The sequence below is a fragment of the Lepidochelys olivacea genome (genome assembly GCF_965140295.1).
Source record: "Lepidochelys olivacea isolate rLepOli2 genome assembly, chromosome: 5".
Classification (NCBI taxonomy): domain Eukaryota; kingdom Metazoa; phylum Chordata; order Testudines; family Cheloniidae; genus Lepidochelys; species Lepidochelys olivacea.
In genome coordinates this window covers 90,387,586-90,400,306 of record NC_140415.1, presented here as the reverse complement: position 1 = coordinate 90,400,306, position 12,721 = coordinate 90,387,586, and the positions used below count along the sequence as shown (strand labels likewise).

The following is a 12,721-nucleotide window of genomic DNA, read 5'->3' as shown; positions in this document are numbered from 1 at the left end:
CAGAAATTCTAATAACTACAGCACAGTTATTTTTATTAACTTTTAGATTCATCCATTTCAGAACACTTGTTTAAAATGTTCTTTGATTGTTTTCCCTTCTACAGAGTAAGAGAGAAGTGGTGGAACTGCAATTCACTACACTAACTTATATGAACCAATCGTTATTTATGCCACGGGGAGGCTGAAAGTCCTGGAAACGTTATGTAAGAAATGACAAAGAATTTGAAAGCCGTTGCCTAGCAAATTGGAACATGGAGACGAAGCTAGATCCTGCTAAGGATGACCTGCCCCTAATGGCCAACACACGCCACATGCTTGTAAAGCATTATGTATTGGACTTAGATGTGGATTTTAAAAGCCAAGTTATTGAAGGCACCATAGTTCTCTTTTTTGAGCCTGGGAGCCGATGCAAAAAAGGAGGCAGTGCTGGGGAAGGAGCCTGTCTTTCACAGTCAGATGAAACATTCAAAATTAGGGCATCTGAACCTTGTCACAGTCCTGTGACAAATCTAAGTGCCCGCTCATCTAAAACAGGATATAATGATTTTTCAGTCTGTGCTAAAGGTGAAAAAGATACTTCTGATAAAAATGGTAACCATAGCAACGGGGAACAGGCTTCTGGGATTTCTAGTTCAAAGAACTGCTGTGACATAGAGACTCATGGGAGTGAAGATTTTTTGCTGGTATTGGACTGCTGTGATTTATCTGTGTTAAAGGTCGAGGAGGTAGATGTTGCTGCTGTGCCAGGTATTGAAAAATTTACAAGGTCTGCCAAGCTAACTGATGCTGAAGAGCTGAGAAATCTTAGGAATCAGATTGTACATGAACTTGTGACTTTACCTGCGGATCATTGGAGGGAACAGCTATATTATTACACCTACTGCAGCCAGGCGCCTGGTTGTGGAGAGCTTCTGTTTTCCACTGGCGCTTGGAGCTTGGAGATAAGGAAAGCAGAGGTTCAAGCACCAAGAGACTTTCCTCATGCCATAAGGATATGGTACAAAACAAAGCCAGAGGGAAGATCAGTTACATGGACCACAGACCAGAGTGGCAGGTATGTAACTATTGGCTTTACAGCTGTACACATGTTAATTTTATATGCAGGGAGAGAAGAATTCAGAGTGATGCATTAAATGCATTAACTGTGCAAAGAAGATAAACATTCATTTTCACTGCTTTCTTTTCATCCTTAGTCTGAATTCTACTGGATCAGTAAAGTAGGTAAACTGAAGGGCAGACAAAACCCTAACAAGATTACATTCCTTAATCCTGGATCAAATGATTGCCTTTATCTAGTTTGCATATTCAGGGCTGGAAGTAATGGATTGTATTGCATGTTGGGTAAAGGTGGTATGTGTCCAGGGGGAGGGGCAGAGAGTGCGATGAGGCAGTAGTGGGGGAAGAGAATGTATAAATGACAGATACGTTCACCTTAGTATTCTGCGTTCTTTTTCCTTCCTAGCATAAGAAACTGATCATATAGTATAACAATTTGTATCTGTAATACTGAATAGAATATCTCACAAACTAGCCTTTTATCATTTATTAATTCTGTACTGAGTTTATAGTTAGAATCTTTTCTTGTTTAGTCTCTCTTAACCAACTTTTAAAATCCCCTTTGTGCATAATATAAAATACATTGCTGATGGCAGGTAAATTGTGAGTTGCAATTTGAGTGGAGATTTGGTTGTTATATAGCATTGTAAGTGTACATGACTCTGTACAGTACTTAAAGTTAGGTTTACAATTACATGAACTGTAATTTCATTGGATCGTGATATTTAAAATGGGATTTCAGTAGTTGTATTCTTCAGTGGAGATAGTTGAGAAATAACAAGAAATCTACTGTGCCATCAAGTTTGACGGTGGTAGGGAACCAGATTCCAGTAAACTCTTGTTACTCTTCCACAAAACAGAGTCTGAGCGGTCAGTCAATCTCAGCCACACTAGTGGAAATTGAGTCACTTCACTGAAGTCAGAATTTGGCCCTCTAATTGTGCATAAAGCACTTGGACAATTTTAATACTGAACCTACTCAAGCTTTAAGCAAAGAGTATGTTTGCTCATATTCATTACTAATCAGTAGATAATTCTGGTCCCGAAGGAATATTCATTTGACTTTTATATACTTTTTATACTGATATTTCATTCACTTTATGAAGTGAGGTCATGCATTTTTTACCATTGTATTGAGTGACGCATGAGGAGGTTGAGTTGCTTGTTATCCTACAAGTGTGTCAGTGGCTCTCTGTCCTTCATTTTAGCTTTTATAACTTTCTGGACACCAGGTAGCATCAGACTTTTTTAGAAGTGTTTTTTGGTTGTTATTCCAGGTTAATGTTTTGAACATTTGGGACATTTTTATAGATTAAATCACTAAGTGCTCTTAGTTTTTAATCTTTTCCCCCCATTTGATTCCTAGGGATAGTAGTGAAGTTTTTGCTGCTTATATTTAGAAGCAGCTCATGGGAGTTGCACAGAAGTGTGAAGGCTTTTATGCTTCTGTAGAGTGGAAAAGATAATGTGGTGATCATTTTATCAGAAAGATTGATGGAAATAGTCTATTGTAGCTTTTTTTTCTGTCTCTTGTAGGTTGATTTTTTAATTGCTGTATTCCAGAAACTATTTCCTATCACAAGTTTTCAGATCCCGAAGAGTTATTAGAATCCTTATTTTCAAATGTTGTGAAATGAGATTTACAGATGATACATCTATAAATGTAGGGATTAACTCCTTTCCTCACCACATAGAACTTTGTCATTATTTATTTTTTCTTTCTGTTTTCATTTAAAAAATAAAATCAATTAATAGTATATGGGGTGGGAGGAATAATGTTACAGTGTTTTATTACTTCTACAATGCCACATATGTGCATGATGCTGTATAGGCAGATAAAATGTCAATCCTTTCTCCAAGGAGTTTACAGTCTAGGGTTCCAATCTTCCAAAAAATTGCTTGAATGAATATAAAGGAACAGACATTCTGTAGTCATTTCAAATGCAATATCTTCTAGTTTGTTTGTACAATGCTTTGAAGATGTAGTATTCAATAAATATTATATCAACTTTTTAAAAATTTTTTAAATACTTCTGTTTCTGTCATGAGTCACAAAAATCTATTTAAGCAGTGTAATTAGGATTAGTGGGCAGGATTCAGATGAGTATATGTGCAATGAAATTAAATTCAGGCATAATGGGTTGCATTCCTTTTTTTACTAAGCAAGGCCTGAACACATGGAATTTCAGTGATTCACTGTTTAATACTTTGATACTAGAAAATGCATTAATGCTCACAGTAGGAGCTTCCATCCAGCCCCAAGACATTGGGTTTATATGTTAAAAACAGCTGCCTTTTTGAGGCTTCCTACAAGAGCAATAGATTATAGGGCAAAAAAGAGAAGCAGGCTTGCCTTTTTTTGTTCTTGCCTTTTCCCAGAAGTGTGCAACAGTATCCTTATTAAGATAAAAGTATGTATAAAATAAAATATCACTTGAAGTGTGGGAAAAGTGACCAGGGTCCCAATTCAGTGAGGCCTCCCAAGCTTTGAGGATGTGACTAGCCCCACTGAAGTCAGTGAGACTACTCACATACTTAATGTTATGCTCAAGTATTTCGTAGATTTAGGATCTATCAAAATCTCATTTTAGGATTCCATGCTTATTGTTTAAGTAAATGATTCCATATTAAATATACTCAGTTTAAAAAAATTATGATTTTCACAACTGCCAGCTTTGCAAATTAAACCTGAAGTGTGAAAGTCAACACAGGTTCCTTCTGCCTTTACTCTTTATCCACTCTAATAAAGAAATTTCAGTTGGAATTTATTTTACAATTCGTTTGATGTATACCTGCAACAGAAATCACCTTACTTTCTCAGAACTGTTCTAGCAATAAAAAACCTTACTTTTCATAATAAAGGAGCAACAGGACTCTGAATACATACAAGTAACATATTTGCTGGGTCAAATGATAGCATTTTAGTCAGTTCTTCTGTCTATAATGACAGTTTAAAATAAAACAAGGATATTCAGCATAATCTCTAGAACACGGGTTCTCAGACTGTGGGTCAGGACCTCAAAGTGGGTCACGACCCCATTTTAATGGGGTCGCCAGGACTGGCTTAGATTTGCTGGGACCTGGGGGTAAAGCCAAAGCCCGTGCCCCCCTGCCTGGGACCGAAGCCCAAGCCCTGAGTGGCGGGCTCAGGTTACAGGTTCCCTGCCTGGGGCTGAAGCCTTTGGGCCTTGGCTTTGCCCTCTCACCCTGCCAGGAGTGGTGGGACTCGGACTTTGGGCCCCCCCGCCCAGTGTGGCGGGACTTGGGTGGGCTCAGGCTTCGTCCCCCTCTCTTGGGGTCATGTAGTAATTTTTGTTGTAAGAATGGGGGTTGCGGTGCAATGAAATTTGAGAACCCCTGCTCTAGAACCAAGGAGTTCAAAAAGTTTGACGTTTCTGGACTTATTTGAATCAAATTTGTGGATCTTTTGAGATCACTTACAGCTAATTTTTTATGTAAAGTATTGGACAAGATGTTTTAAAAGCATTCTACCCCTTTTTGTCTTTGTGCAAGCTGTAAAGTTTGCTACTTTCAGCATAAATCTCTATTTTAATAATAATTATTATTAACAAATAATTCAGCAGAGGCTCTCAAGTGTATTACAAATATTAATTGATTCACACAGTTCCCCCTTTGATGTATATAAATTAGTGTTTCCCCTAGTTTACAGGTAGTAAACTGATGTAGAGGGAGATTGTGAGTACCTTAAGGTCACAGAAGAAGTCAGTGGCAGATCTGGGGATACTTAAGGGTCCTGTTTCCCAGTTCTCTGCTCACATTGTTAGACCACAATGCATCTACTGTAATAAGAGCCAAAGAATTAGTAGAAAAGTGCTGCAGAACCTTTTCAGAACTGAGTGGCTTGCCAGGAGCCTGAGGGCTACATCTAATTCACAAATGGATTTACATGTAACTTTAAGCAGAGGTAAATGCATACAGTGTATGTTTACAGAGCACAGTAAATGTACATAGTACTCTACAAAACATCTAGAGGGGCAAAATGTGCTTGAGAGTTACATTGGAAGGAATGTTAAAAAGAAAGAGTAGCACTGCTTTTTTGCAACCGAAGGCTTTAAAGACAAAAACATTATGTGTTGCAGGTAGGTTGCTAGGATGGTTGTTGCAGTTGTTCAGATTCATAACGGAAAAGAACTGCTGGCTGGTATTTCCAAAGAGGATGTTTCCAAATAGCAGTCCTCTTATGTAACTCTGGATATCTATTGTTTGTCAAGCATACTGGTATATAAAGAAATTCAGTAAGCTTCTCTCAAGAAATATGCATTGGAACATTGTGAGTCCGTCAATTCTAGATAAATCTTGTTCATCTCGTCTTTTGGGTTCAGTTTGTGATGTGTTTGCAAACATATTTCTGTCCCTTTGAAAGTGTCTGAACCTTTCATCAAATTAATTTTAAGGCCTGTCTGGATTTTTCAGCATAGGGATAACTGAAACACTTGGGAAATCTGAAAACAGAAAAGACATTCTGTTTCTCTTCATGACTGCACCCAAGACCTCTGGTCTTGTGGGAGCTGCAGACAAAGGCCCATGACTATCTTCTGCTCTCCTGGCATTTGCAGCCAAAGGTCTCTGCTCCACTCCTAATTTTAATATTTTAGATACTTGTAAGTAACATATTTCAGCATATATTATTATTATTATTCTTAAATAGTCAAGAAGTAGTTTCTGACTGATTAGACACGTGACATTATCATCACGGTTCCGAGTTAAAACATTGTTGAAATATATGCATACCTCCTAACATTTAAAGTTAATAAAGCTGGGGGAGGTTCTGCCCCTGTGGGGGTGGAAGGCACCAGAGTTGTGGTTTCAAAGCGAGCTTGCCCTGTACTTACCCCACAGAGGCAGCGTTGCAGCTCCTGTCCCATGGGGCTGACTGGGCTTGGTCCCTGATGCACTGGTTGTAATGCCACTCAGGTTTGGCCCAGTGCCCCTGATGTGGGGGAGAGGTGGGTTGCCAAGCCAGATTTGAGTGAGTGGACCTGCAACTGTATGTGCCAGGGGCCAAGTTTCAAGGCCTGTGCTGGGGAGCTGAGCCCAGTCAGGCCTGCAGGACAGGAGTGGCTTCAGCTGGGTCAGGGTATTTTGTAGGTCAAAGCCAGTTGGTCCCACACAACCCAGGACTGTTGAGAGATCTTTATACGGAGGCAGTGCACACTCAGAACTATAAGCTGTGTTTTGGGGCAGTCTATCTATAGAATCAAGCAGACACTATTTCATTGGTTTGCATTCTGAAGGATGGCTTCACAGCCAGAAAAGAGGATAGAAATTTAATCATTATTAAAAAAGAAAACTCAAATTCTGAAGAAATTGAGAGGCTACCATATGGCTGCAGGAAGGTCTGTGGGTTGTACACCAAATGAGAAATAGCTCTTTTCCATCATTCAGTTAGACATTGTCATGGTTATAGGCCAGGCTTGGAACAACACTTTGAGTAGACTTAAAAAAATCTAAGAAGGGATATACTGATTCAAATAAAATGAGAGCCAATCCAAACTATGAACCAAAACATTTTGAAAGTTTGGATTGGTTCTGTAAAATATTCCTCCCTACTGGGTCCAAAATCTGGTTTGTGTCTAATGTGCCCCGGGGTTTTGATGATAGCCCTCAAAATCCAGTCTGAGGCTTAGCAGGTCTGGCAGTTGCTTATTGGGTAGATTACTGTCTTCAGATCTGTCTAATCTAGCCAAGTGTTCATTTTCTGTATCTGCTTATTGTGGATTTCTGAAAAGGGAGAAGCATTCAGCCAATGAGCTTTTGTTCCCAAAGAAAGGGAGGGGAAGAGGAAGAGATAAGATGGAATCGGGGAGAGGAAGAAGGAACAAATTAGATTAGAAAGTTCTCTAATATAATCTTACTTGCTCTGATGCTGTGCTGAGGGTTTTAGGAATTCACAGTATTTTGGTAATATTTTTGATAATGATTTCTATGCAAATATTGGGGATATAAAAATACTGAAACATATTTTTAAAAATGAAAAATGGATCAGTTTCAAATACTTTGAAACTAAAACAACATCAGAAATTTTTTTATGAAAATAGGTTTTCACTTTTTAAACATCTCTAACTAGGATAATTTCCCACTCATTACCGCAAAAAAGGGAATGCAATTAACAGGGTAGCCTTGCACACAAGCAAGATTAGTGAATAGAACCCAAGAGTCTAAGCAACTCTCAGACTGATTCCCACCACAATCGTCACTGCTCACTCACTTCTGGAAGCAGAATCTGGGTGGGTTGCAGCTCATGTCCTATATTCCAAGCTCTCCAAATACATAAGAGTTTGAAGTTCTAGCAGTCATAAAGTTGGCCATTGTGGGTCACCCAATACATATTTATTTTATTATTTCCTTTTCAAACCTTAGGCCCTTTACATTTTGCTGGGACCTGTCTTTCCATAGTAACTCAATCTCTGTGGTAACATCACGGTAGGAGCCACAGAGAACTGGACTGCCTAACTGCTTATCTCTCTTCTGTTCTCTAACTCCCCCTACTTCTGTTAGGAGTGGGGTCAGATAGATCATATAAATGTCTGAGGCTACCGAGGTAAGGAATTATGAAGAAAAAGAATGGCCAAGTGTGGGGGTGACTTGAAAATGTGATGGCTATGTGAACTTTAAGAGGGAGAAGAGACTATATTAAGAGAGGAAGAAGAGAGATACAGAAAGGATGGTGAGCTAGGGAGGAGGACAGAAAGGAGGAGAATTGCCATGTCTCTCACTAGCTGTGGTAATGGTAATTAAAAAAAATCGGTATCTGATAACAGCAGTCTGGAACTGATGGTTATTTAACATAGACACTATGTGACATATCCTGTGTAGATAGCAGTTCCCTGATGCGGTAAGGGAAGTGCAGAACCATCATTTCAGGTCGAAATTCTGTATTTCTGGTCCACTTATCTGCTGGAATTGAGCAGCCCTGACCTAAAGTGGGGAATACTGCCAACTACAATATACTCTGTAATTGTGTAGCACCATCACACTGCTGACATTTTAACACGTCTCTAATGTATATTAAGTATAGAAAAATAAATAGCAAAGAAAGTAAAACGTGATTCAGAGGAATAGAAGGAACCCAATAATGCTTGATTTTGTTTTTCTAAAAATATGGACAAAACAGGTTAAAAATTTCACTGAAAGAAGAAAAAATATTTTTGTGTAAATCATGGCAGAGTTTTCCTTTTTGTAAATCTTCTAAACTCTTCCCTCTCTGACAGAATGAGACAGTTCAGTGTTAGTTGACACCTCAGCTAGTGCCAACCTGTCAATCAGCTAATCTCCAGGCGATTGTGCCATGAATATATGAATATCTAACAAGAAGCTGATGTAACTGTTGTTCTGACGTTCCCGCGCAAACTTTAATAGGGCTTTGTATGATCTGTTGCTATTTTCATGGCAGACTTTGACATATTTGAAGAAATTTGGTTTAGGAATGATAAGTTACTCAGTATATCCAGGGCTGTCCGTAGCGGGTCGTGGGGCCCAGGACAAATCAGCCTCTCTTCGCTGGCATGCCTGGCCGCCACTTGCCCTCTAAACCCCCCCGACCCATCCACCACTCTCCTCCTCGCCATCCGCCCACCTGCTGCTTGCCTCCTCATCAAGCTGCCTGCTGCTCGCCTCCTTGCCATCTGTCCAATGTGCCACCCGACCACTGCTCTCCTCCTCACTATCCACCCGTCCGCCTGCCTCTGCACCCCCTTCCCGCCTCCTCACCCTCACCTCCTCACCTACCTGCCCGCCGCTTGCCTCCTCACCCCGCTTACCTGCCTGCCTCCCACCTAACCTCCCCACCCACCTCCTCACCTGAATATTGGGACAAATCGCGTCCCAATCATACATCGGTCAGGATGCTGGACAAAGGGCTAAATATCAGGACAGTCCCAATTTTATCAAAAGGCGGGGCCCCCAAAGCACGGGGCCTGAGGCGGTCGCCCCGAGTCGCCCTACCCAAGGGAGGGCTCTGAGTATATCTGAACAAAAATAGCATAAAAACAGCTATGGAAAAAATGGAAACCCTGGATTTACCAAATATTATAACCCTTCTCTAACTTTTCGACTTTCCTTTGTATGTAGGATCTAATTGTATGTAATTGTCGCTATATTTATGTGCCAATTTAATATATATGTAGAGGTATTTGAAAATTAGAAACTGCACATGCACAATATGCTATTTTGTATTTATTTTCCATATTAGTAGCACAGGACTGGGAGCCTGGAGATTAGGTTCTATTCCCAGTTCTACCACTGACCTGCTGTTTGACCTTGTGCAAGCCACTTTACTTGTCTGTACCTCTATTTTTTTTTCTCCCATCCTTCGTTTGTTTTGTGTATTTAGATTATAAGCTCTTTGAGGCAGAGACTGATTCTTACTATGTGTTTTTACCATGCCTAGCACAATGGAGCCCCAATTTTGGTTGGGATCTCTGAGTACCAGCCTAATTAGTTAATTATTAATAATAATGTATATGTACCAAATTATAGAGCTCCGTATATTAACCAGTAGAGAATAGGCTGATATTCAGATGATACTGAAATTCAGATGTCCTAATATCTGTGTGACATTTGGACATTTGGAATATGAGTATAGGGCCAGATCCTGGGGTCTGGGCTTTGTGTTCTCAGTACAGCTTATGTGTATGTGTGGGTGTGGCACAAAAGTGGGGGTAAGATCCCAGGCTTTAAGCTGCTGGTGGCAGTCTGGTACCCCAGCGTAAAGGATAGTGGCTTTCAACTGCTGTATGTTATGCCTACTGCCTGTGGGTCCAAGGGGTTTTTCAGCAGCTGGGGTTCACCAGCATGTAGGAACACATATGTTTTGCTGACTACCTGTGGGCCTAAGTGGCTGTTTTAGCAGCTGGGGTTTGCCAGCAGGTAGGCACCCCCTAGTCTTCTCTTTGCCAGAGTTTGAGAGTGTGGGTTGGCAGGGAAGCCACTACAGTCATGCTATACCACTCAAAGAGTTCCTCATGCTGGGAAATCCTCCAAGGGCCTCTTGAGGCTGGTTTAGATCATTGGAGCAGAGCAAAACAGTCTTAGCAGTGCCAAGGCTCTGGCTAAAAATCTGAATATCAGCATTACCTTTCTCATAGGAATTCTTCCCTGGAGTACCTGGGCTCTCCTCCTACAATCCTGTGGTTTTTGTGTGGTTTCCATGTACCTGGAACCATCCTCTACTCCTTCTCTTTCCCCTTTGCCCACAGATGCTATAGGGCTACTAACTAGTCTTCTACTTCTGAGATTTTTTGGGGTGCAAAGAGTATCTTCTAGAGAGTAAGTGACCTGCCTGACAGGGCCAGCTCTAGGTTTTTTGCCGCCCCAAGCAAAAAATTTGCCACCCCAAGCTCAGGTGGGGCTGCGGCTCACAGGCGGCGCTGGAAGCGGAGGGAGTGATGTCACCTTCTCCCAGTGCCTGCAGGGGCTTTACCCCCTCCCTCACCCGGCTGCGCAGAGAAGCCCCAATATAAGGGGTGGCACAAGGCAGCGCAGCAGCCAGTGCGCAGATGAAGCAGCGCAGCCCCGGCTCCCCAGCAGGACTCGCCCTCTCCTCCCCAGGTAGTGGCTGGGCCCTGGCAGCTCAACATCCCAGGGCTGGGGCTTCCCCTTCCCGCTGCGGCCGGGGGCACGGCGCCCTCGCCCCGTCTAAGTGACTTGCTGGACGGTCCTGCTGGCCAGATGTGGCCCGGGGGCCATAATTTGCCCACCTCTGCTTTAGGGCACACTTCGATCACATTTTCAAGCTTTTCTCTGCAATTATGAGGTTTGTAAATTTACTTTTTTTTTTGTAGTTGAAAACCGAGATTGTCACATAGTCACTTGTTTCTAGTAGTTGGTGCTTAAAGAAAAACCACCAGGGATTGTGAGACTCATGATAAAATAGCGAGAGTTGGCAACAGTGTATTAGTGGTCATTCTGAAATACTCACATTGGTCACTTGGGTTCACAATTCCCAGTGGCTGGGGAATTGTTGCCTGAGGTCCAAAGGTCATGGCATGAGCAAGGGAGCAGAAAGGATGAGAATATCTCTGCTATTTTTTTTCTCTACTGCCTCTTACGTATAAATTAATCTGTTAGGATGGATAAAAGCAAAACTTCAAGGTTTGATATCTTGGTTGGTTCATATCCTGTTAGGTTGAAACCCAGACAAAGTGAGATGTTGAAAACCAGTTAGTAGGTTTGAATTTCTTTTTATAATGGGAAGTTCTACTCAGCCTTCACTATTTCATGTTTTAGAGTAACAATGATGTCACTCTTGTTTTTATCTTTTTTCCCTCCCTATAGGCCATGTGTTTATACAATGGGGTCTCCAATAAACAACAGAGCCCTTTTTCCATGTCAGGAGCCACCGGTTGCCATGTCAACATGGCAAACCACAGTCCGAACAGCTTCTTCCTTTGTTGTCTTAATGAGTGGTGAAAATTCAGCAGAACCAGCACAACTTCAAGAAGGTGTAGTATATATATTCTTAATTATGTGTTGTACAAAATGATGCTAGCAAAGTGCCAGAAAGTAGTTTACAAAGATGGGTACACATTATTATCTCCATTTTATAGAGAGGGAAATTAAGGTACAGGGAGGCCAAGTGACCTGCCCAAAGTCATACAGCTGGTGGGAGTACTTCGGTGTTCTAACTTCCCATCTGGTACCTCATCCACTGGAATATACTGGCATCTGTTTTTTTCGGGTGTAAACTTCACACAGCTCACTAATTGGCTTAGTTTCAATCAATCTACAGCTAAATATTTGGCAGATCAGCCCACAGACTGCTGAAGGCACTGATAACAGGATATAGATTTTTGGTTTGAGGTTGCCAGTTCAGTTTAGCAAGGCTGGTAGTGACTGAGGGTTGTTACCCATATCATAGCTGCTTGGTGAACAATGTGAAATGAGTTGATGATCTCAGTTTGGTGCCAACTGTCCATAAAAGATCTTCTTTATTTCCACTTCTTTTGGGACCAGTGCATGGCTCCTAGTGCTCACTACTGCCTACCTGCTTAGAGTTATGCAAGGTATATCTCAGTGCTGTCTTCCCTTTGTTTTTTGCTGCACTTCTTCATCACAGCCTCCATGCACAGGGTAAAGGGAAAAGCAAATGTAAGGTGGTGCCAAGCATGACTGCACAGAGGTAATTTCCCAGGGTTAGTTCTGAGCTGTCTTTGCATACTCCTAAGGTCAGTATTTGCGTGATTAAAAAATTAATTGGGATTAATCATGCTGTTAAACAATAATAGAATATCATTTATTTAAATATTTTTGGGTGTTTTCTAGATTTCTAAATATATTGATTTCAGTTACAACACAGAATACAAAGTGTACAGTGCTCGCTTTATATTTATTTTTTATTACAAATATTTGCACTGTAAAAACCAGAAGAAATCATATTTTTCAATTCACCTAATACAAGTACTGTAGTGCAATCTCTTTATCATGAAAGTTGAACTTACAAATGTAGAATTAGGTAAAAAAAATAACGGCATTAAAAATAAAAATGTAAAACTTTAGAGCCTACAAGTCCACTCAGTTCTACTTCAGCCAATTGGTCAGACAAACAATTTTGGTTACAATTTTCAGGAGATAATGCTTCCCGCTTTGTTTACAGTGTCACCTGAAAGTGAGAACAGAAGTTCGCATGGCACTGTTGTAGCTGGCA

General features: G+C 40.9%; 1 protein-coding gene across 1 annotated transcript in view; it reads left to right on the top strand.

Moving 5' to 3' along the window:
• Positions 1 to 12,721, top strand: part of AOPEP (aminopeptidase O (putative)) — a 391,354-nt gene that overhangs the window by 70,715 nt on the left and 307,918 nt on the right. Inside the window, exons 8-9 of the mRNA XM_084629083.1 lie at positions 105 to 1,054; positions 11,353 to 11,519. Of these exons, the coding sequence (XP_084485209.1) occupies positions 252 to 1,054; positions 11,353 to 11,519 (970 nt within the window). The 5' untranslated portion in view covers positions 105 to 251. The remainder of the gene's footprint in view (positions 1 to 104; positions 1,055 to 11,352; positions 11,520 to 12,721) is intronic.